This window comes from Neomonachus schauinslandi, chromosome 12 (genome assembly GCF_002201575.2).
Source record: "Neomonachus schauinslandi chromosome 12, ASM220157v2, whole genome shotgun sequence".
Classification (NCBI taxonomy): Eukaryota; Metazoa; Chordata; class Mammalia; order Carnivora; family Phocidae; genus Neomonachus; species Neomonachus schauinslandi.
The window spans coordinates 68,580,575-68,606,893 of NC_058414.1; the positions used below are offsets into that span (position 1 = coordinate 68,580,575).

Genomic DNA, 26,319 nt, shown 5'->3' on the forward strand with positions numbered 1-26,319 from the left:
GCACAAACAATGAATCATGGAACACTACATCTAAAACTAATGATGTAATGTATGGGGATTAACATAACAATAAATAATAATAATTATAATTTTTTAAAAAGATCAAAAAAAAATAAAAGAAAGGTAGCAAAATATTGAGAACTGATGGATCTGAGTAGAAAACCCATGGAAGTTCTCTGTACTACTCTTACAACTTTTCTGTGAGTCTAAAATTACTTCCACATCTTTTTTAAAAGTGTTATGAAGTCAGCATTTAAATAACAGATATAACCCTGGCTACATAAAACAGAAGCATACTGTTCTTCTGTCATGGGAAGTAAAGGAAATCCATGAAGGGACATTATGAAGTCATCACTCACCAACTGTTTCAGTTTCACATATGTTTGTTGCTATAAATACAAACTGATCTATTTGAATTCTCTATTAATGACAGGTTGCAGAACTACATAAAAATGTATAACATCCTGAGGGGTAAACACCTTAGGTGAGATTTTTGAGCCAAAAGTAATTTGGGAAGAAAGCTCACACATAAGCTGAGAAAGCATTCCAACATTAACTCCTGGCTTCCTCCAAAGTCAGCCCCAGACGACCAAGGGGAGTAGAACACAGAGCATTCAGCATCGCAGGAAATGTGTGCCCGGTGGTTCCCAGCATCTTGGAAGTGCAAATTCAGCAGGTAACATAAAACTCCCTAACTCTACAATAAATTCTGGTGCATAAATCATAATATATCTCTTTCCTTAAAAGTCTATATTTGTATCTAGCTTCTCAGAGTGTCAAAATAATAGTTATAACCAATGATAACTGTTGAATATTAAGCCCTCTATAGGTTTAAAATTTTTTTAATAAAATAAAATAAATAAATGTGACAAGAAGAGAGTGTAAACCTCTTTGCTTGCTTTTTTGACAGAATTTTTAATTTTAAACTCAGCAGGAAACTAAGATAATGAATGCAAAGAGCCAAGAAGGAGTCTAAGATATTTATTACAAACCAGTTTCTTCAGGATCATTTGTAGGTAGCTGAAAGTCAAGACAATTTTGAACCAATGAAAGTGTGTTATTGATTAGTAAGTACCTCTATGCTGATTGAACTCTATTTTCCCTCCCATTCTCTAGCTTTCTAATTTATTCTGCATAACTCTTTCTCTGAAGTCTGAGCTAGAGAGATAGAATTGTGGAGTAATGTTTTCAAGTATTTTCCCCTCTGGCTATGCCAACTGGAAAAAAGAAGATGGTAGACTATACAAAAATTCTGTAGCAATTGCAACAAAAATGTGATACCTACAATTATTTCTTTCACTTACTTCTTAAAGTCTTAAATCTTAATTTTAAATGTAGAAGGCATACAGCTTTTTTTTTTAAAGATTTTATTTATTTATTTGACAGAGAGAGACACAGCGAGAGAGGGAACACAAGCAGAGGGAGTGGAAGAGGGAGAAGCAGGCTTCCCGCGGAGCGGGGAGCCCAATGCAGGGCTCGATCCCAGGACCCTGGGATCATGACCTGAGCCGAAGACAAATGCTTAACAACTGAGCCACCCAGGCACCCCGGCATACATCTTTTATAATAACCAGTGATCCTGCTACAGGCATTCTCACTCAAATAAAATCTAAAACTTTGGTGTGAGGTCATTAAACTATTCCTAGGGCACCTTTTTTACTCCAAAAGCCTCAGTAAGCAATTGGAACTTCTAATTTGAATAATTGCATTCCACCAACGTAAATTCCCTCTGTAATTTCAACTGTATGCAGTATCAGTCCTCATTTCCTGAGTTAAATTAATGTTGAGTAATGTGGTGCTTCTTTAAAAAAAAACAAAAAAAGTGCATCTAATTTCATAGTAACCTTTCAGCAACTAGTAGCAGTGATTCATGTGCACTAGAGGGGACTAGGTCAGTATGAATAATCTTTAACCAACAACTTCTGCCAGCATTCTCTGTATGCAGAGCATTGTAAAAAGTACATATCATCCAATAAAATGGATATATCTATACAACTTTATTTTAAAAATCCAATGTTTGATAAACTGAATCCTATTTCCCACCGAATTAGGTCATTATATCATTAATAAGTTAATAAAATATCATTAATAAAATGAGTTTGGAAGTTTTCCTTCCATTTCTATTCTTTGGAACAGTTTCAGAAGAATAGGTATTAATTCTGCTTTAAATGTTTGGTAGAATTCCCCTGGGAAGCCATCTGGCCCTGGGCTCTTGTTTGTTGGGAGATTTTTGGTTACTGCTTTAATTTCCTTAGTGGTTATAGGTCTGTTCAGGTTTTCTGTTTCCTCCTGCTTCAGTTGGGTAGTTCCTTTTATAAAATCTTTTATACTATTCATCTTTACAGTCATATTCTATCCCTTCATCGTATTTACCCTTATTTTGGACATATATAAGTTTTTCTTTCTTTAAAATTTTAGGAGGCAGTTTCTTGTAACAGACCAAAATACACCCAAAATCTAGTGTGTGGCACTGATCTATTCACCAGCCTGATCATATTTGATCATATTCTTTTTTGTTTTTTTCTTTTTTCGTTCTTTCCCTTTCTGTTTCCCCAGTTTCAGGTCTCTTCTGACTTATTTAGTGTATATTTTTCTGGGGTTGTTGTTACCCTGTTAGCATTTTGTTCTCTCATTCATCTGTTCTCCTCTGGACAAAATGACAAGATGGAAAAACTCACCTCAAAAAAAAAACAAGAGGCAGTACCGACTCCCAGGGACCTAATCAATACAGACATTAGTAAGATGTCAGAACTAGAATTCAGAATGATGACTATAAAGATACTAGCTGAGCTTGAAAAAAGCATAGAAGATAGTAGAGAAACCCTTTCTGGAGAAATAAGAGAACTAAAATCTAACCAAATTGAAATCAAAAAGGCTATTAATGAGGTACAATAAAAAATGGAGCCTCTAACTGCTAGGATAAATGATGCAGAAGACAGAATTAGTGATATAGAAGACGAAATGATGGGGAATAAAGAAGCTGAGAAAAAGAGAGATAAACAACTACTGGATCATGAGGGCAAAATTCAAGATAAGTGATACCATAAGATGAAACAATATTAGAATAATTGGGATCCCAGAAGAAGAAGAAAGAGAGAGAGGGGCAGAAGGTATATTGGAGCAAATTATACCAGACAACTTCCCTAATTTGGGGAAGGAAACAGGCATCAAGATCCAGGAGGCACAGAGAACCTCCCCTCAAAATCAATAAAAATAAGTCAACAGCCCAACATCTAATAGTAAAACTTACAAGTCTCAGAGACAAAGAGAAAATCCTGAAAGCAGCTCTGGAGAAGAGATCTGTAACCTGCATTGGTAGAAGCATTAGATTGGCAACAGACCCATCCACAGAGACCTGGCAGGCCAGTCAGGTCTCAACTGGTACCAAAAGATTGGGATCATTCCCTGCATATTTTTAGACCACAATGCTTTGAAACTAGAACTCAATCACAAGAAGTCGGAAAGAACTCAAATACATGGAGGCTAAACAGCATCCTACTAAAGAATAAATGGGTCAACCAGGAAATTAAAGAAGAAGTCTAAAAATTCATGGAAACAAAAGAAAATGAAAACACAACTGTTCTGGGGCACCTGGGTGGCTCAGTTGTTAAGCATCTGCCTTCAGCTCAGGTCATGACCCCAGGGTCCTGGGATCGAGCCCCACATCAGGCTCCCTGCTCAGCAGGAAGCCTGCTTCTTCCTCTCCCACTTCCCCTGCTTGTGTTCCCTCTCTTGCTGTGTCTTTCTCTGTCAAATAAATAAATAAAATCTTTAAAAAAAAAAGGAAACAGAACTGTTCAAAATCTTTGGGATGCAGCAAAGGCAGTCCTAAGAGGAAAGTAAATAGCAATACAAGCCTTTCTCAAGAAACAAGAGAGGTCTCAAATACACAACAACCTAACCCTACACCTAAAGGAGCTGGAGAAATAACAGCAAATCAAGCCTAAACCAAGCAGGAAAAGAGAAATAATAAAGATCAGAGGAGAAATCAATGAAACAGAAACCAAAAGAACAGATCAACGAAACTAGGAGTTGGTTCTTTGAAAGAATTAATAAGATTGATAAACCCCTGGCCAGACTTATCAAAAAGAAAAGAGAAATGACCCAAATAAATAAAATCATGAATGAAAGAGGAGAGATCATAACCAACACCAAAGAAATACAAACAATTATAAGAACACATTATGAGCAACTATATGCCAGCAAATTAGATAATCTGGAAGAAATGGATGCATTCCTAGAGATGTATCAACTACCCAACTGAACCAGGAAGAAACAGAAAACCTGAACAGACCTATAACCACTAAGGAAATTAAAGCAGTAACCAAAAATCTCCCAACAAACAAGAGCCCAGGGCCAGATGGCTTCCCAGGGGAATTCTACCAAACGTTTAAAGAAGAATTAATACCTATTCTTCTGAAACTGTTCCAAAAAATAGAAATGGAAGGAAAACTTCCAAACTCATTTTATGAGGCCAGCATTACTTGATCCCAAAATCAGACAAAGACCCCATCAAAAAGGAGAGTTAACAGACCAATATCCCTCATGTACATGGATGCAAAAATTCTCACCAAAATACTAGCCAAGAGGATACAACAGTACATTAAAAGGATTATTCACCACGACCAAGTGGGATTTATTCCTGGGCTGCAAGGTTGGTTCAACATCCGCAAACCAATCAATGTGATACAATACATTCATAAAAGAAAGAACAAGAACCATATGATCCTCTCAGCAGATGCAGAAAAAGCATTTGGCAAACTACAGCTCCTTTCTTGATTAAAACTCTTCAGAGTGTAGGGATAGAGCATACATACCTCAATATCATAAAAGCCATCTATGAAAAACCCACAGCAAATATCATTCTCAATGGGGAAAAACTGAGAGCTTTCACCCTAAGGTCAGGAACATGGCAGGGATGTCCACTATCACCACTGCTATTCAACATAGTACTAGAATTCCTAGCCACAGCAATCAGACAACAAAAAGAAATAAAAGGCATCTGAATCCACAAAGAAGAAGTCAAACTCTCACTCTTTGCAGATGATATGATACTTTATGTGGAAAACCCCAAAGACTCCACCCCCAAATTGCTAGAACTCATACAGGAATTCAGTAAACTGGCAGGATATAAAATCAATGCACAGAAATCAGTGGCATTTCCATACACCAACAACAAGACAGAAGAAAGAGAAATTAAGGAGTCGATCCCATTTACAACTTCACCCAGAACCATAAGATACCTAGGAATAACTCTAACCAAAGAGGCAAAGAATCTGTACTCAGAAAACTATAAAATACTCATGAAAGAAATTGAGGAAGACACAAAGAAATGGAAAAATGTTCCATGCTCATGAATTGGAAGAACAAATATTGTGAAGATGTCAATGCTACCTAGAGCAATCTACACATTCAATGCAATCCCCATCAAAATACCATCCACTTTTTTCAAAGAAATGGAACAAATCATCCTCAAATTTGTATGGAACCAGAAAAGACCCCCAATAGCCAGAGGAATGTTGAAAAAGAAAAGCAAAGCTGGCGGCATCACAATTCCAGACTTCCAGCTCTATTACAAAGCTGTCATCATCAAGACAGTATGGTACTGGCACAAAAACAGACACATAGATCAATGGAACAGAATAGAGAGCCCAGAAATGGACCCTCAACTCTATGGTCAACTAATCTTCAACAAAGCAGGAAAGAATGTCCAATGGAAAAAAGACAGTCTCTTCAACAAATGGTGTTGGGAAAATTGGACAGCCACATGCAGAAGAATCAAACTGGACCATTTCCTTACACCACACACAAAAATAAACTCCAAATGGATGAAAGACCTAAATGTGAGACAGGAGTCCATCAAAATCCTAGAGGAGAACACAGGCAGCAACCTCTTCCACCTCAGCCATAGCAACTTTTTCCTAGAAACATTGCCAAAGGCAAGGGAAGCAAGGGCAAAAATGACCTATCGGGACTTCATCAAGATAAAATCTTTTGCACAGCAAAGGAGACAGTCAACAAAACCAAAAGACAACCGACGGAATGGGAGAAGATACTTGCAAATGACATATCAGATAAGGGCTAATATCCAAAATCTTTAAAGAACTTCTCAAACTAAACACCCAAAGAACAAAGAATCCAATCAAGAAATGGGCAGAAGACATGAACAGACATTTTTCCAAAGAAGACATCCAAATGGCCAACAGACACATGAAAAAGAGCTCAATATCGCTCGGCATCAGGGAAATCCAAATCAAAACCTCAATGAGATATCACCTCACACCAGTCAGAATGGCTAAAATGAACAAGTCAGGAAACGACAGATGTTGGTGGGTATCCGGAGAAAGGGGAACCCTCCTACACTGTTGGTGGGAATGCAAGCTGGTAAAGCCAATCTGGAAAACAGTATGGAGTTCTTCAAAAAGTTGAAAATAGAGCTACCATAGGATCCAGCAATTGCACTACTGGGTATTTACCCCAAAGATAAAAATGTAGTGATCCGAAGGGGTACATGCACCCCAATGTTTATGGCAGCAATGCCCACAATAGCCAAACTATGGAAAGAGCCAAGATGTCCATCAACAGATGAATGGATAAAGAAGATGTGCTACATATATATATATATATATATATATATATATATATATATATATATATGCACACATACATATACATATATTATGTATGGAATATTAGGCAGCCATCAAAAAAAAACAAAAACAAAAAAAAAGGAATCTTGCCATTTGCAATGACATGGATAGAACTAGAGGGTATTACGCTAAGCGAAATAAGTCCATCAGAGAAAGACATGTATCATATGATCTTACTGATATGAGGAATTCTTAATCTCAGGAAACAAACTGAGGGATGCTGGAGTGGTGGGGGGTGGGAGGGATGGGGTGGCTGGGTGATGGACATTGGGAAGGGTATATGCTATAGTGAGTGCTGTGAATTGTGTAAGACTGATGAATCACAGACCTGTACCTCTGAAACAAATAATACATTATATGTTAATAAAAAAAAAAAAAGATAGTAGAAAGGGAAAAATGAAGGAGGGGAAATCCGAGGGGGAGATGAACCATGAGAGACTATGGACTCTGAGAAACAAATTGAGGGTTCTAGAGGGGAGGGGGTGGGGGGACGGGTTAGCCTGGTGATGGGTATTAAAGAGGGCACGTAATGAATGGAGCACTGGGTGTTACACACCAACAATGAATCATGGAACACTACACCAAAAACTAATGATGTAATGTATGGTGATTAACATAATAAAATAAAATTTTTTTTAAAAAGTAAAGATTTCTTGTAAGAGGGAATCCTGGAAACAAGCCTCTCCTATTAAATCCCAAGCCAGCAGAATTCTAAAAAGACATAAGAAACAGTTCTCATGCAAAATTTGCTACCAAAGTGAATTTCCAGTGTTGCTATAACAGCGTTTATTCAGTACACTCCAAAAGACTGGTATTATATTTCTCTTTAATGAGATTTGATCTTTCAGTCCTTGGATTTTCTTAAGTAACATGTCTACAAGTTGCAGAGTGACCTCTAAGAAAAGCCACTCTAAAGTGATGATCCAAGTGGCCCTGGATGACTCCAACTTAAAGACATCTAAAATGGATCAACCCATTCCAGAATTCAGTGACTCAAAATTTCAATCTATTCCAATTTTGTCAGTCTTTGACTCCAAAGACTAGGGTCATTGTAGGTAGACTCAAAGGTGAAAAACAATTTTTTAGATTACCTCTGAAGTCAACCAAGTATCATTGGAGTCATAGTGGCTGTGGTATGTGTACTCACCTACTCACTATTCTTCCTTCCCTCTTCACTTTGCCATGACTCCCCGATCTCACGGACTTTGGGTTTTGACACGTGACTTACTTTGACCAATGGAATGTGAACAGAAGAGAAGAAGTTCTGAACTGAAGCTTTAAGAGGTTCTGAGTGTTTCTACTCACCCTCTGATATCTTGCTATCACCCGTGAGAACATACCCCAAGCAGCCATGGCTCCTTCCGTGTAGGTCCCACAGTGAAAGATACATGAAGTGGAGTGAACCAAACCCATAGTCCAGAGTGACTACAGTTAATCTACTGACCCATGAGCAAGAAATAATGATCTGAATGCAAGCAATTGAAATCTTAGTGTAGTTTATTGCTATAGTAAAAGTTAATACCGTGACCAACAATAAAAAGGCTCAGGGTATTATCCTCTGGTACCACTCTATTCCAAATTAAAACTTCCAGGTCCATGTTCCAAAATAGTATGCTAAAGCAAACCGGTTTTCATTTCAGTACCAGGCACTGGCCAAATATGTCTGACAGCTTGATATCTTCTCGTCTGAAAATGTATCCATTATTGAGTTAATAACTTTGAACCTCTTCTACTAAAGTAAAAGTACATTGAAGACAGAATCTGTACCTCATTTGCCATCCCCCTATAGCACCTAAAAGAGTGTTTCACACTTCGTAGCCATTTGATAAATGATTCCCTATTCCAACTCAAAGTTACCACAGCTTTTCATTATTGTCCATATCTCAAAATGACCTCCTGAGTCACAAAATGATTCATATATTTGAAATGACAGAAATGACTAGATATGATCTTTCCACCTGAATACACAGGAATTCTAAAGCACTACACAATGAATGATTCTCAAGACTGGTAACCTACACCAACATGAATTCCTTCGAAATGGCACAGATTCCTTCAATGAATACTAAGATGTAGAATGACATATCTCACGGTGCTACACACAAACATGCCACAGAGATGTGTCAGCACTCAAGGGTACAGCTCCAAGGGAGGTCTCAAAAAGGGGCCTAGCAACGCCTTCCAGGGAGCACATTTCTGTCTTGAGTCTCTTTCACACTGGTCCTCTGTGCCACTCTGCCTCCTGCTCATTGTACCAGTTGTCTCATTTTCTCCAACATCCTCTACTACCCAACCAACCTAGGTTACTTTCTTTCCTCTTCTTCTCCACACTTCATTTTATTTTTTGCCACTTGCTTTTTCTACCTTTCTCTCATACTTCTAAACCTGGTACAAGAAGGCATCACCACACATCCAGAGAACTCCCTTCCTTCACAACAAATCAACCAGCTGCCAAATACCAGATATAATTCTCAGGCTTCACAGTCAGTAAAAGCAGGTGTGTTCCTTGCAAGATGCTCGGGGACTTCCAGAGATGTCCACACACCCTGCAAGCTATTTAGTTCTTGTGTCATTACAGAAAATTGAAGACAAGAATTTTTGTCAAATTTTTGGTCAAAAATTCTGCTGAACCCCATGGTCTAAACATGTCCAGTTCATCAAAGCTGTACAGTAGCAAAGATGTCTTCAAAAATGCTTCATTAATTAATCACTATATCCCACGATTGCAATTTCTGCTCCTAATTAAGTATGTTTTAGTAATATCTCATGAAATTATAAATAAATTCTCTATTATACTTAGGAGTCAAAAAATCCTAAAATACAGACCCAACTGTAATAAACATACATCTCTATTTTTTTCCCAGAATATCCTCTCCTCTTTTATTCTGAAAATACCGTACACTTTCTTTGGGATATGTCACCCCTAACTTACCCTGAAAGCTGAAGGCCCATGGAACAATGTGATTCAAATATATACCGTCATTTTCTTACTGAGCCTAGCCACAGGCTAGGGGTGTATACCTGTCTGAAGCTGGGCATGGCACTCTAACCCATTGGTGAAAGTTGATCTATATTTGTATAGATAATGGCATGTGACTGAAACAATAAATCACAGTCTTTTCCCAAGATCTTTCAAAGTGAAATAAAAGCAGGAGGAGAAATCTCTCTCAATTGGTGATGAAATGAGGCATCTTAAAGCAGCTATGTGCCCTGCATGGTGGAGAAAGCCAGTTTGAGAGAATGAAGCCAAGAGGCAGACAGAAACAGACGGCAAAAACACAGAAGACGGAGCACCCTGCAGTATCCAAATCCCCGGACCAGTTGTCCCTGATGATTGTCACACTTCTGCCTTCCTCCTGGGTACATAATAAGCCTTCCAATAAACTCTCCTGTATATCTAACTCAATTCAAGCTGTTTTCCCGTAATCAGTAGCCAAGGAAATTCTACATAATATACCAAACAAACTACAAGGTAACAAATTTGACTTCTTGGGAGTAGGGTCCAGGAACACTGTAAGAAATGTATCTGCAGCAAATGTAGCTGCAGCAAAAAATCTGAGTTAACAGACTGGCATTTAAGAATGACACTATTTAACACTTTCTTCACTGCCTTCTTAACTAGGGATAAGCCTTGTCTTTTCATAAGACAATCAATTTCTTATATTTTTTTAATGAATTCCCTCTTAGCACAAATCATGAACATAGATGTTCAGTGGGTGTATACTGGGCTAAAACATGACGATTAGGATACTATGACTGCCATACGATCCTCTGGAATATCATCAGTTCCAAGGTAAGAAGGCTTTGTGTTCCGGAAAAATCTATCTCGGAATAGTAATGGTTGTATAGCAAAACAGCACTCACTACCCGAACTCAGGAAGAGATCTGATTTTCAATACAAAAATTACATTTAAAAAAGCAAACTCATTCTAACTCCTCAAAGCTGATACCTATGCCCTTAACTAGTTCTGACTGAAAAAAAGGAAAAACCAAATGGTTATTCTTTATATAACTTTAAGTTCTTATAAGCTTATATATTCATTTTACTTATTTGTTTTATACAGCTATTTAGCACAATGTGAACTTAATACGTGCTCATAATGGAAGAAAACAAATCATATCACAAAATGCAAACTCTTCTTAATTATATAAACTTACTCACATGGCTAGGTTCTAGACATCAATTTTAGAACAACAAAGTCTTCTCTAAGTTATTCCAGAAGACTATTTGCATACAAGTTTTGGAAATCTCCACTGCAAAATTCTTCCAATATAAACTGCATTTAATCTTTTCAATTAGCAACATGCTTAGAGAACACACCCAGAATATCTGGGACCAGTGCTCTAGACTTTTCTACCTACTATAAGTGTATATGCTTATACACATATGCATACATACATATGTACACATACATATATATATACACACTTGAGTATGTGTATACATATAGTATGTATATTTTTTATATGTATATACATATTTTGGGTGTGTGTACATATATATACAACTGATATACATATGGACAATGAGATAGATATAGTAATTATATATGTGTGTGTATATATATGTGTATGTATGTGTATATATATATATATGCACACACACAGTAACTGAATTTGACCCAAACCCATCCTGCAACTAATAATTTGGTCTTAAAAGGATATTTAAGTGTGGATTCAAATATAGATAATTAAAATATCTTGAAATCCCAGGCTCTATCCCCAGAAAATGGTGTCATTTAGGAAAATTTCCTTAGACTCACTACTTACAATCCTAAAATAAATAAAATAAAAACTTAAAAAAACCTATAGATATAGAGAACTATTTGATAATTATGTTTATTCACCTCTACCCTGTTTATAATATGACCACATTAAAAGACCTTTTAAAAAAATTTAGTAAAGTTAAATTTCAGGTCAAGGCCTTTTTTAAAACTTTTCTGGTCCCATCATAGAAATAATATACAGAAATCCCACTGCTAGTACATGAGAAACCATGAAGCATGTGCTATAAAGAATGAAGCCACATTCGTTTTTACCTGCATTGATGCTCCCTCCACTCTTGCCACACAGGCCACCCGGTCCAGGAAAGTCACGGCCACGGGCACCGCCACAAAAAAGCCCTTAAAGAAGGCCTTGGCATACCTCCTCACCCAGCCTTGTGACTGTGCCATACCTGAAAACAAGTACAAAATTAGCCTCAAAAAAGGTAAAAAAGAAAAAACAAAAACAGCACAGGAAAAGTAAGAGTTAAGGGAAAACAACCTCATCTCTTAAAAACTTTCACACTCATCCCTATAAGCAGTGGAATAAATCTGACTTAAATCCCAAAGGCAAACACACTAACTCAGGTTAACTCTTTTCAGTAACTGAAGTCCACTTGATAACTTCAGTGGAACCTTTCTCTTCACAAAGCAGTAAGTTAGAAAACAAATAAGCATTCCAAGAGTAAATCCCTTCAGGTTGCTGACTATTAGAGTGGAGCTGCTTCTTCCTCTCCTGACATCTGTTCTCGTCCACAGTCACACAAGTTTCAGAGGCACACAGGGCTGCCTGACCTCCCTTGCAGCTAAGTGCCATGTAACTAGGTCTGATGAATGGCATATGAGTAAAAATGATAAATTTCCACACTGTGCCCTGAAAAGGAGAATGCCCTCCTCTTCATGTTTCCCTTTTTACAATACCATGATAACAAAGTGGTGGTAGAGACAGGAGTAGCCATCTCAAGTTAAAGATGGCAAAGCAACAAAATAGAAGGGTCCTGGGTCCCCAGCACCATGGAGGCACTGTAATTGTGCTGCACTCACTTACCCTGTAACCACCTAATTTTCAGATTTTTCTAGGGATAAGCAATCTTTTAATTGTCTCATGCAATGAAAAACAAAATAGTGAGAGATAAGATATGCTACACTACCAGACCAAAGAGAGCCGAACACAGTCCAAGAGATTTGAAGAAACTTCATGGTTGGGAAAGATAAATGATCGTTTCGTTCACAGTCTTACTTAGACAATTGTCCAAGATTGAAGGAGGAGGTGAAGGGGATGATGAGGTTAGAGGTCTCTTGACCTCTCCTTCTTTGCAGTGTGCAACTAGATCAGAGCAACTGAAAAGTTCCCTAACACAACCACAAGGCTTGTTTAGCCCTAAACCTACAGGTCAGTTTGCTTCCAAGGGATGACCTAAAATTTCTTGTCCTTTAAGAGCAGGTTCAAAAGGGTCCAGAAATGCAATTCACACCAAGCATATACCAGAAAGGCATATACTGGGACAGTGTTTACGCTTTTCATGTTTAAGTTCCCAAAAGTCACACTTCCAATGAGAGCAGTGTTATGATAATATTAATATTATACACATGAAAAGAAGCCAAAAATAGATAAGAATATAAGAAGGAAAAGAAAAAGACTAAAAAATATATTCATGAACAATAGAGGGAGAGGGAGGGAGAAAATGAGTAAATATAAATACAGAAATAATTATTTACTTATTTGCATAAGTGTATATTAAAAAAGCAGAAAAAATACAGTTAAATTCAGTCCAACTACTCATATATGAAGATTTTACCCAATGACCTATATAACTTAAACTTGAAAGGAGACACAGAGGAACATATAAAGAAAGGGTGGGACCACTTCCAAATAGCTTCATCCAAAAGACTTCACTTCTCACTTTATTTTAAAGGAATTCTTCCTTTAAAGGCACATACAAAAGAGGGTCACATGGTAATGAAGAATAGTCTTCTGATCCTGACAGAGCAAAAGAATTCTCCAGAGTTATCAGTATAGGACAATGGCTTTCAAACTGTTTTAACCATGTCCCACATTAAGAAATACATTCTATAGAGCAACCAAGTACTCAAGTACTAACTCATATACACACACAACTTACATATATACCCTCACAATGCAGCAAATAAGAACTGAAAACAGTTTCACAAAACTACTTATTCTTATTACATAATAGGCTATCATTTTAGTTTGTTCTATTTCATTGGATGGGACAAGATGAACGTGGGGAGACCAAATTATTCTAGTGGTCCTGAGCAAGAGATGATGGTAGGCTGGACCACAGTGGTGGTGACAGTGATGGAATAAAATGAGCAGACATGGGGCATCTGGCTGGCTCAGTCAGTGGAGCAGGCGACTCTTGATCTCGGGGTTGTGAGTTCCAGCCCCATGTTGCATGTAGAGCTTACTTTAAAAAAAAAAATGAGCAGATTATGATATATATTTTGGAGGTTAAAATGACGTGATTGGACATGGATGGGCAATGGCGGGAGAGGGGAGAGGAGCTAAGAGAAGGAGGTGTCAAGAGGCAGTAGTGACCTATAAAAGCACTGTTATTTTGTCATCCCCTTGAATTGCATTCCAAAGTAGTAAAAACATGCTCACAATTCAATTTATCAAACCTTTATTCAGTCCTACTAAGCACAAGGCCATAAGTTAGGCGCTAGGAATTTAGGAGTGGAAAAGCAGATATGGTCCTTGCTCTCAAGGGGTTACACTGTACCAGGAAAGATGCCCCTAAACAAATATTTTAAATGGAAATGAGTATTGAAAAGGGTCAGCCCTGGACCATGGGAATATGGAGCAAGGAATTCCTTCCATCAGAAAATGATCAGCAAAGGTCTCCCAAGGAAACATCAATCGAGGTGGGACCCGAGCATTTCAGGCACAAGGAGTAGCATGTGTGAAGGCCTAGGAGCAAAGTAAAATGTAGCTACTTAAGAAACTAACAGAAGTTCAATTTGGATAAAGTATATACACAATTTATTTGCTAATTTTCAATTTTTACTTTAGTAAACATTTAGTTATTGACGCTAAACACCAATGCTAAGGGAAGAGAATATAAAGATGGCTGGGCATACAATATAATATCATTTAAAAACTCTCACAAACAATACTTTATATTTTCTATGTAAATTTGTATAAGCATATAAAAGTATTTAAAATAGAATATTATTTGTATTATTGTGCTCATTGTTTACTAACCACTCATGTCACTTGTAAAGTTTAGAGAGAGATGGAAAAAGCAGGCTTATCAGAATGCTGAGTAGTTCATCTTAGATGCTAGAAATGTAGATCATGACTATTTTCTTCTTTGAACTTCCATTGGTTTCTAACATTTAAAAAAGAAAGATGTGCTATGAAGTCACTTTAGTATATGGATACTACAGGATGATGCCAGTCCTGATCTATCTACTATTATGATAAACTACCCTTTCTTAGTCCAGTCTCTCTGCTGTTCTAAGGAGAACAAAAAAAATACCGAGTAAGATTCTTCCCTATTTATGCAGCAATCAACATATCTGACTGCAATTCTTTTATGTAGCCAAAATAGGCCATGTTGGAATATTATATGCTTTGGAAAACTTCTTGAGAGTTTGAAAAGCCTTAAAAAGTCTTACCTTTCTATTCACCCATAGTAGCATTTGGGTTCAAATAGGAAAATCTTGCTGACAATCTATATTACAACCAACTTGACAACTTGACTACTTTAAGTAATTAATAAACTGGCTTAAAACATGTAAACCTATGCTTGCCTAAATATTAAGCAAATACATACTTTATCAGGTCAAACAGGCTTAGACAACCAGAGGATTTAGACTCCAAAAAAAAAATGATAGGACAAATGAAAATAGAAAAACATGCTCTTATACAACTGTGGCTCTTAGAATTAAAAAAAGCAAACACATGACAGAATGAGAATGTAAGTGTTATCTTTGCCATTCCTTATTTCCTGCATGCATGGACCTTCACTAAATGACTAGGGATATGTGCAGAATAGAAACTAGGAAGGCTTTCAAATATGATGATGCTGCAGCTATCCTAGTTATAAGGTAACAAGCATGCTTAAATTGTAAATTAAGGGGAAAAGAGAACATAAGTTGTATTAGAATTGGAGTCCCAGAATTTTGAGCCTCCCCTCCTTTCCCAATATCCACTCTCTCATATACTGCTACTCCATTTGGTCACTGTGGCCCCCAGGAAGGATCATTGTAATGAGAGTCCGGGGCCCCAAGGTGGCCTATAACTTGCTGCATGTCTCACCAACTCACTTTCAGGCCTCAGTTTCTTGTCTGTAAAAAGAAAGAGGTTAGACTCAATTTCTAAGGTCCTTTCTGTGTCCAACATTCTTATTTCCATAAATTTTTCAATTGTTTCTCCAGGACTTCAGCAGATACTAAAGTTTTAAAAAGTCACTCAGATTACCACTAAGAAGAGACAGGAAGTTGCTTTTAGGTTTGAGACTCTAAGTGTTAAAAAGAAAAAAAAGACTTTGCTTTTATTACACAGCTAGTTAAAAAAAGAAAGAAACAGAGAAGAAGCTGGAACAAGTGCAAATCATGTCAAAGAACATTTAATTATAGTGAAAGCCACTGCTCTTTCACTTCCTGTCTACACAAGTCCACTGCTGACCATCTCCTGCACAACAAAGTCAAGACAAGTATTTCTCCATTGAGAGACTTTCAAAGAGTACGTGGGAGGAGTGCCAATCTGAAGGTGCACAGATTCTGCCCAAGCCAAGGGAAAAAATAAAGCTACCTTGCAAACAAGTTGTCACTATTTTCAGAGGCTCAAAACAAAAGCCTCAGCATAGTCCTGTCTTAACCGAATTGCAAAGGACACCAATACCACATAAAAGTCAAACATTTTTAAAAGCTTCTAACTATCACTAAAATAAACCATACGTAAATGAAACAAACATTACATTTCCATGTCAAGTCGTACAAATAAATTGTTTAAAGTTGTATGGCATTCACATTCTGTTAAAGTTTATGTATTTTTTTTTTCTATAGAAATTGCCAAAGAATCATTGGAATGATCTGGTCTTTTGTTCACACCCTCAATGTTTAAAACCTCCATACTAATAAGCACCTAGCATCTGTTTCCTCTGAGAAAATTTCCTTTAAGTAATGACAATATGCTACTAAAACCATCACCAGCAAAAAGGGAAGAATTTTTATCAGTAACCTCATTCTCTAGTAACCATGCAAGTCATTTAGGTTCAAAACATTGTTCCTGAAAAAACTGATGCTTAAGTAGTAGGCACACCTGGTTCATTGCTGGACTGAGAATATTTTTAAATAAGCCTTCAGATTCAGTTGAAATCATATTTGCCACCTGCTATACAGCACCTGCAAGGGAAAGTTTCTTGGTGATGCTGACCTCAACCACATAATGACCTATACCATAAAAGCCTCTTTTTTCTCTCATGACTTGTAATGACTCGATCATGCATGAATTCATCTAAAATGATTCTTAAACTTGCTTATATTTTAGCCTCTACAAAGTCACCAGTCACTCATCCATAGAACCCAGGTGGATAAATACACCTCAAGTCATCCTAATTACAAATACTATTTAAAAATTGTGTGGGAGGTTTGAAGGTAAGAGAAAATAATAAATTACAAGGCAGTATCTTATATAAAATGTAATCTTTCAATCACAATAATAAGCCTGCACATTTGGATAACCAAATCAAGATTTTACTTCTAAACTCAAACTATATAACAAACTATGAACATCAGAGAACGTAAGAGCAGGGATCCAAGCAAATCAGACACCCAGTTCGCTGCTCACTCAGTATATATTCATTGCTCACCTACTATGTATCTGGGAACTGTGCTAAGGGATGAGTACACAATGCACAACAAGGTAGGTGTGGTCCTAGGCCATACAGAGCTTACATTTTCATTCTGGCTACATTGTCTACTTTGCTAGACACTATGCTAAGACACCAAAGGTAAAAAGACAGACCAAAGTCAAGTGCCTTCCAAGGGGAACTTGTTACAAGATCACAGGAAATGAGTAGATGACCATGCATGATCAGACTAACCTTCTCCATGGATCTCTCCAGGAGCTCCTGCTACCAATAACCTCAATCGGCAAACAACCTAAGCATGTGCGAAACCAGGAGGAATTTGGATACATTTGGACTAACTAATGCAAGAGAAAAGTAATAATTAATGAACTAGAACAACTTTTTAAAAGATTTTATTTAAAAGAGAAAGGGAGAGAGAGAGAGCCCACGAGCGGGGTAAGGGGGAGGGGGGAGGGGCAGAGGGAGAGGGAGAAGCAGACTCCCCGCTGAGCAGGGAGCCCCAGGCAGGGCTTAACCCCAGGACCCTGGGATCATGACCTGAGCCAAAGGCAGATGCTTAACGGACTGAGCCAACCAGGCACCCCTGAATGAGAACAATTTTGATTCTACTGGAAGCAGATCTGGGAAAGTAATCTATGGAAACCAATTTAAAAAAAATTCAGGACCATCTTGCTCCTTTCACTTTACAAATAAACAATACCTTGTAAAATAGACAATTGGTAATCTTCAGAATGTGAACTCCAGCATCAATTCCTTTATCTTTTAACTCATGTGATTTAGCAGTTCTCACTCAAAACTTCTCAAGACAAAATGGTAAGAAAAAACAAAGAATAAAGAAAAACTAGCCAAGGGGCACCTGGGTGGCTCAGTCGTTAAGTGTCTGCCTTTGGCTCAGGTCATGATCCCAAGATCCTGGGATTGAGCCCCGCATCAGGCTCCCTGCTTGGTGGGAGGCCTGCTTCTCCCTCTCCCACTCCTGCTTGTGTTCCTTCTCTCGCTGTCTCTCTCTCTGTCAAATAAAATCTTAAAAAAAAAAGAAAGAAAAACTAGCCAAAAATAATAAAGGGGATAAATGTAATGGAGTTAGACATAAATCGAACCATGTTCTGGCAAAGATACCCAATAAAAGTCAACACTAGTAGCCTAGCGAAGATAATAATGGTCCTCTGTCTTGACCTAAAACTGCTTCTTTGATAGAGATAATTGTAATTCCCTATCGGTAAACTGATGAGCATCTGGATACCAAGAAAGTAGAGATTAAAACTGACATATTTAATTTTAAGTCAGGAATGTTTAAACACAAATGAATTCCAGGGTTATGTTCTACTATACCTGGTGTTGAGAGAAAACACAACCAGAAAACAACTAAGATATGCAACTTCATGAGTTTTTGGTAAGGACTCCAATTTGCAAATGTACAGCATTTATGCCCACCTTTCCCTCTGCCTCAGAAAAGGAGTCCCCCCTCTATCCAAGGAGAGGCCAGCAGTGCTCTGCAGAGGGAGCATCAGCAAAGAGGGAAAGTCAGTATAAAGTTGGTGGCCTCTGAATCTAACTGACCTTAGTTCAAATCATGACTCAATCATGTGACTTTGGACAAATTGTTGTTTGGCTTGCTGAGCCACAATTCTTTCACCTGAGAAAACTTGCAGGGTGTTTTGGAGGTATAAAATGTTCACACATGTTGTTCTGCTTAAGCAAGCATTTGTATGAAGAAAAAAAAATAAAGTCCCATAAAGCTAGTATCTGAATACAGTATATGTACATTAGAGAACAATGACTGGATCATCAAATAAAAGGTATTTCTGCAGGTAAAAGCATTAGCCATGTCTAAAAAAAGGAACTCACAATAACAAATCGAAAAAGAACAATAGACTTAAGGATGTTTGTTACATGCAATAAAAAAAGTAAAGCCAATCTTCTAGGTAATGGATATCTACTAAACAGAGTGATACTTTTGTTCTGCTTTGAACTTAATCTTGTTCTGGCATTTAACTGGTTAGGGACTATCATATTTAGTGATATTGGCTAATTAACAAAAATTATGGATTGCCAACATCTCAGCACTATCTTAGGTGATTTGAGGTTTTTTTTAAAGCAGAATAAAGGAAAAATATGACTCAGTGCCAGAACTGGACCACAGGAAGAAGTTATATAATGGCCATTGGAAGAAGGAGGAGGAGGAGGAGAAGAAGGAAGAAGAAGAAGAAGGAGGAGGAGGAGGAGGAAGATAGGTGCTGAAATTGCAAGGAAAAAATTCACCAGAAAGAGTGGAAAGAAAAAAATGAATTTAAATGTAAAAGGTGGGTTTAAGAATGTCTGCTAAAAAATAACTTTTCTATACTTTTAAAAATTGCCATTAAAATGTTGGAAATAAAAGAAGGATAAATTATATTTGGTAAATTTCTGAGACAAGAGGAAAATACGATTCTGAAAGTAAAGGTTTATCTATGGCCTATCTGAGATAGATGCTGGCCAGACCAAGAAACAGGATATATGTTAAGAGAATTGAGGAATAAGACTGTATTTAATACTTATTTTTTATTTTGCTATGTTTCGTCCCTTAGCAATATGGAAACCCTCATGACTCCAATATTTTTGAAAACCATATAAAACTAAATCCAGGGGCGCCTGGGTGGCTCAGTCATTAAGCGTCTGCCTTCGGCTCAGGTCATGATCCCAGGGTCCTGGGATCGAGCCCCGCATCGGGCTCCCTGCTCGGCGGGAAGCCTGCTTCTCCCTCTCCCACTCCCCCTGCTTGTGTTCCCTCTCTCGCTGTGTCTCTCTCTGTCAAATAAATAAAATCTTTAAAAAAAAAAAAAAAAACTAAATCCACAATACTGTGGTATTATGAGCCTCTCCAAAAGCCGGCTCAGTCCACCCTAATCCCATAAATTATCTTTATCCTTTAACTCCAAATGGACACCATTTGACCACATTTACAACTAAGGCCCAATATCAAATTTCAGTTATTAAAATGCCATAAATTCTGCAAAAAATACTTTACCATAAAAATTAACAGGCAAGGGGCGCCTGGGTGGCTCAGTTGGTTAAGCGACTGCCTTCGGCTCGGGTCATGATCCTGGAGTCCCGGGATCGAGTCCCGCATCGGGCTCCCTGCTCAGCGGGGAGTCTGCTTCTCCCTCTGACCCTCTTCCCTCTCATGCTCTCTGTCTCTCATTCTCTCTCTCGCAAATAAATAAAATCTTAAAAAAAAAAAAAAAAAAAAATTAACAGGCAAGTGAATAGCTTTCTATAGAGTAAAATCCTACTAAATGATAGCCATTAGCAAGAAGAAGCTTGGTAAGCTTTAACTCTAATAATCACAAAATTTGGGTATCAACACGGCACTCTACTTTTTTTTAGTTTAATAGAAAAGCATAACTGCTGTCATTAAGTGGAAGCTAAAGGCAATGTGGATTTTAAACTAACAATGTGGCAACTTAAATGTATGTGTAAATGAAACAGACAAGGTACTCATCTACAACCCAAACAAAGTAATTAGAGAATTTTGGACTAGTCACCATAAGCCTATTTATTCCTGAAACAATAACATTTTGAATTAGCAAAAGAACATACTTCCAATACCAGAATACTTACTGAGTAGTTTAAAAAAAAAAAATTATTTAGCATTTCACTGCATGTGAAATTGGCTTTTAAAAAATTAAGATAGCCTATAAAAGAAAAAAGCATCCTCCTCAAAAACAAATCTCAAAACCCTTCAAAAATCAAAACTAAGAAATAGGAGTGAAGGGAAATAATGAGAAGAATATAACATTGAGAACCTAAAAAAAAAAGAAGGGCACAAAGTAAATAAGAAGAATATTGGAAAGTAAGCATCAGGCAATAACATGAGTAATGGGAAAATGTCCCTGAAAACACCAGGTGACACGCAGTTCCTAGAGCACAATTACCTGAGGTATCAGCTTTGCTGTTCCTTACCTATCTCACGATCTCAGATTCTGGCCCACTCTCTAATAACTGCTTCATATTCATTTCTCTTAGCCACTATTCACACTAACCCTATTTCTGCCCTATTTTTAAATGGTACAGGGTCTCTAATGGGTTCAACAGTAAGTGCAATAAGCAATTTTTTAAAAGAGCATGATTTCAGGGTCTCATGAAAATCCTATTCCAACCTCTACCCTTCATGCCTCAAATAAACTGCTTTCTTTACTGGGCTACAAATGCCTTTAAGTGAATATAAAACATCAGCTCAAATTCACATTAAGAGATAAGGAGAAAAACACGGCTTTTCCTTTGATCAGGGTTGGGAATGGGAAGTAGGAAGGTTTCTCAAAATAACCAAGGCCAACCAGACCCTAAAGGGACAAAGATGAAAAACCAAGGTAATAAAAAAAAAAAAAAGTTGGACTGGAAAATACAATGGAACCAGCAAACTTAGGGCCAGACCAGGGACTATTATTACTCTTTACAGAATGATAAAGATAAAAATTAGAAACACAGGCTCCCCCAGCAGGGAAGTATATTAAAGCTCTGATTAGTCTGTCAAAAATAAAACCTGTCCAAATGGTCAGCTTTGGAAGGTTGCCCACAGCCCATCTACGGCAGCTGCATGCCCATGGGGAGCTCAAACAAGAGCCATGCAGGCTCAGTGCTGGATAAATAAGGATGCAAGCCAGATGAGAAGATTTATGCAATGTAAGGTAAAAGCCATAGTAACTGATGCCTTTGGAAGAAGTAGCTATGGTCCTTTAAATTTACAAGTGCAAGCATAGGGGGCAGGGTGCACACACTTGTTGAAATGGCAACAAAGACCAGGCTGGCAACATAAGTTCTAAAAAAAAAAAATAGCTGCCAAGAGATCAGAGTACCAAGAGGCTCATCCTGTGCAGCCTGGAGACTAAGGCAGATGGAGCACAGCACTTTCTGGACTCAAGTGTCTGCTGAACAGAAAGTCTAGGGATCATAATGAGTCCCTGGTGAGCATACAGCATATGGAGCTGAGATGTTACTTAGATTGCTCCCCACAAATAACTGCCTTATTTTGATTTTACCCACTTGTCAGTATATTATGAGTTACTGTTTAAGATACCTGTGAAGGTGCATCAACATGCAAGGCCCTCTGAAGCTAGGACGTATCTGCCAATCAAAACATTCAAAATCACAGCAGTATGAAATAACGTAAAACAAATTTTTAAAAAATACCGTAAGCAGGGTACCTTCAATGAAATACAATGATCCCTACTACATAATTCTAAAGAAGCATGAGAAGTTGGGAAGATAAGGCAACTTAAAATGTCACCAGATTATTATTAATACTATTTTGTATATCTGCTGTTAGATACTTGATCAGTAAGAGCCAATGGCTGTCAAACGCAGTGGAGCATAGCATTCCATGCCATTCCACCAGTTTGATACAAGTCTCTTAAAAGGTATATATTAATGCAGAGATAATCAAATATATGAATGGAACAAAAGGGAGCCACAGTGGCTTCAAAATATTTCTGCAAATTCCTTGACAGGCCTCTTTCAAAATGATGAGCCCAATTCCTATCTTCTTAAGGGTGGACGGGACTTAGTGACCGGCTTCTAGCGAAGAGGTGGCATAAATGATGTTATGTAATTTGTGAGGCCAGTCATAAAAAGGAATGCTACCTCCTAGCTCTCTCTCATCACTACTTCTAGGCAAGCCAACACCACGTCCTGAGAACAGCCAACCATGGGAGAGGCCCTGTGGGAAAGGAACTGAGGCCCCCCCTCTCCCCAGTAGCCAGCACGACTGTGGCCAGCCATGTGGGTGAGCCAACTGCAAGCCTGATTCTCCTGCCTCAGTTAGGCCTTCACATGACTGTGGCTTGGGTTGAAATCTTAACTTCAACCGTAAGAGAGACCCTGAATCAGAACTGCGGAGGTGAACTGCTCCTAAATCACAGACCCATGGAAACGGTGAGAGATGATACATGCTTTAAGCCACGGCGTTTTGGGGTAAATTGTTTTGCATATATACCTAATAAAATAGTAAACCCAGAAATAGATCCAAAGACACAAAAGAAACATGTTATATGATGAAGATGTTAACAGTGAAGGACTTGAGTTAACAAATCATGTTGAAATAACCAGCCACAACTTGAAGCGGGAAAAAAAAAAATCAAAGGTGGATATTTATTTAACTCATTATAGAAAAAAAAATTCCACATAAAGATTAATATAAAAAATAAAATATAAACATAAAACTAATAAAGGAAAATAAAGGCAAACAGTCTTTTAAGGGTGGAAAGAGGCATTTCTGAACATTTTACAAAACCCAGAAAACATTAAAGAAAAATACTGATGAGTCTGACTACATAAAAATCAAAACATACCATAAATAAGGTTAAAAGATAATCAGCATGATATTAAAAGCTGCAATATATATTAATCCTCAAAGTTTAATATACCTAAAATTATACAGTTCTTACAAATTATAAGAAAAAAGACAAATGTTCTGAATGAAAAGTGAGCAAAATACATGAAAGGCATTTCACTGAAAGCAAAAATGGATAGTTTATAGAGATATAAAAAGATGTTCAGCCACACTAATAATAAAACAAATACAAATAAAAATCACCTTTTTAACCTATCAAGCTGACAAAGATCTAGAGAACTAAAAGCACCCAGGGTGCGAAAATACAACCTCTCATGTTCTCCTGGTAGTGCAAAGGTAAAACCTTTCTTGAATGTAACATGACGATGTGCACTAATGTGTTACACGAACACACCCTCTGTTCAGGGCACCACTTCTAGGGTACAAAGATATGATCACGGATTTTTCAGTACTCCATTACTACTAACAGTGAACCTGAAAACAATCTGAGTGCCCATGAATACATAAATAGACTATGACATGCATGAAGTAGAATCATTTGTAATCATTAAAAAGAATACCTATATTGCTTGACATTCACTTTTGGAAAAAAGTTAGAAAGCTCTAAGTATAATAAGGACTCATTTATTTGAAATTCTATACACACACAGAGCATCATCATCATAATCATGAAAAGAAGTCAGGTGAGAAAGAATATGAACCAAAATGATGACAGTAGTGTTTATTGGCAGTCAAAGGATTTTCACTTTCTTTGTATTTTTCTGTATTATTTAAACTTTCAATAATGGGTACATATTATCTTTACAAACTAAAGCAAATTAACATTAGTCTTTTCTGCTACACCAGATATTTCTTTAGTGTAAATTAGCTCATATGCAGGAAAATGGCGTCAGTTGCGTTGGCTCATAGGTAATTTCACATCAGGAGCAAGTTTTCTCACACTTAATGGGAAAGTTCCATTTAGTGGTTTCAAGACTTCCACTATGTTATGCTACCTGAGGAAGCTGAGAGTACAGATGAAGAAATGCACAATATTTTCCCCTGTCTTTAGAATACAATACCCTGGATCAGACTTTTAACTTTGATGAAATTAGTCTCTGGTAGAAGTGGATGGTTTTAAGGATTTATAACTATCAGGAGGAAAACCAGGGTTTAAGGCTGCCTAAGATTGACTGTGATGCTGGGTGTAAATGCCAGTTGAGATTTAGCCATTTTTATTACAATTGTCATTTTTTTGTGTGTTAGTTATGTTTACAACATTCCACTGGTTTCAAATCATCTGTTCTCATCTGTTCCTAACCCTGTTTTCTCTCTAAGCCCTATCACTTCTAGCACATGACTTCGCAGAATTAAAGATTTTTCAGGAATGCAAAAATTAGCATTAATAGAGAAATGCATATGCTATTCCGAGTAAAATGCAAAAACATAGAGAAACATTCCGTAAGTAAAAAAAGAAAGGGAAACAAAACCTTAAACTTTATTTCGCTTCAGCCACAGTTTCTAATGAAAGATGTGAAACACAGGGCAAAACAATTTCAATATTCATGATTTACACCATACATTTTTATTGCATGTTACACATATAAAGAAAAAGAAATGGTCTTTGCTCCACTATCCACTTAAAATCTAAACAAGACAGAGAATTAAACAGGCATCAACTATGGAAGAGGCAGAGATCCAATTAACCTTCCCCCCCCCCCCCAGTGACACAAAAAGGAGGGAGATTTCTTTCTTTCTCATATAAAAGAACTCCAGAGGCAGGCAGTTCATTCTGACCCTGCACTGTCCATCAAGGCAGTTCACCCATCATCATTCCTTTTTTTTTTTTTCCCCGCTTGCACTAATTTAATTTTTTTTATTCTTATGTTAATCCCCATACATTACATCATTAGTTTTAGATGAAGTGTTCCATGATTCATTGTTTGCGTATAACACCCAGTGCTCCATGCAGAACGTGCCCTCCTCAATACCCATCACCAGGCTAACCCATCCTCCCACCCCCCTCCCCTCTAGAACCCTCAGTTTGTTTCTCAGAGTCCATCGTCTCTCATGGTTCGTCGACCCCTCCGATTTCCCCCGCTTCATTCTTCCCCTCCCGCTACCTTCTTCTTCTTCTTTTTTTAAAAAACACTTTATTGCAGTTTAACTGACATACAAAAACTGCACATATTTAATGGATACACCTTAACAAGTTTGGAGATAAGTATACATCAGTGAAACCATCACCACAATATATTCCATGAACATATGGGACACCTGCAAAAGTTTCCTCCCACCCTCTTTTAATCCCATTAACTTCTGAATACAGTATTCAATTACATACCCTCAGTGGGGAGGGAAGGAAGGAGAAATGCGAACAAGGAGGGAAGCAGCTCTGAAACTATTTTAGATACATTGTAGCATTAACCAAAGGAATAAAGGAGTTAGTTGGTGCTGTGGAAAAGGGGGAAGTCAAGAAAAAAACTCTCTAGAGACCTAAAAGCAAAGATAACCCAGTAGAGACAAGTATTTCTAGTACCTGGATCTTAGCTTCTAATATGATTCCTCACTATAAGGAACTCAAGCTCTTCAGAGAAAAGGGTTGATTCCAGGGCTGGGCCTGGGAAGGTACAAAATGAGCCTGGAACATTTTGTTACACCACTAAGTAAAAAGGTGCTCAGAAATATGATGGATGAACAGCAGGAAAGAGGCCTGCTTAAAGAATGGGAAAATCTGATTACTAAATAAGTAACATCAG

The 26,319-nt window shown here is 37.5% G+C and overlaps 1 protein-coding gene across 1 annotated transcript in view; it reads right to left on the reverse strand.

The window, feature by feature from the left end:
• The window catches only part of IMMP2L (inner mitochondrial membrane peptidase subunit 2), an 867,877-nt gene that overhangs the window by 818,285 nt on the left and 23,273 nt on the right, over window positions 1-26,319 (reverse strand). Inside the window, exon 3 of the mRNA XM_044919891.1 lies at window positions 11,690-11,826. Coding sequence (XP_044775826.1) covers window positions 11,690-11,824 — 135 coding nt within the window. The 5' untranslated portion in view covers window positions 11,825-11,826. The remainder of the gene's footprint in view (window positions 1-11,689; window positions 11,827-26,319) is intronic.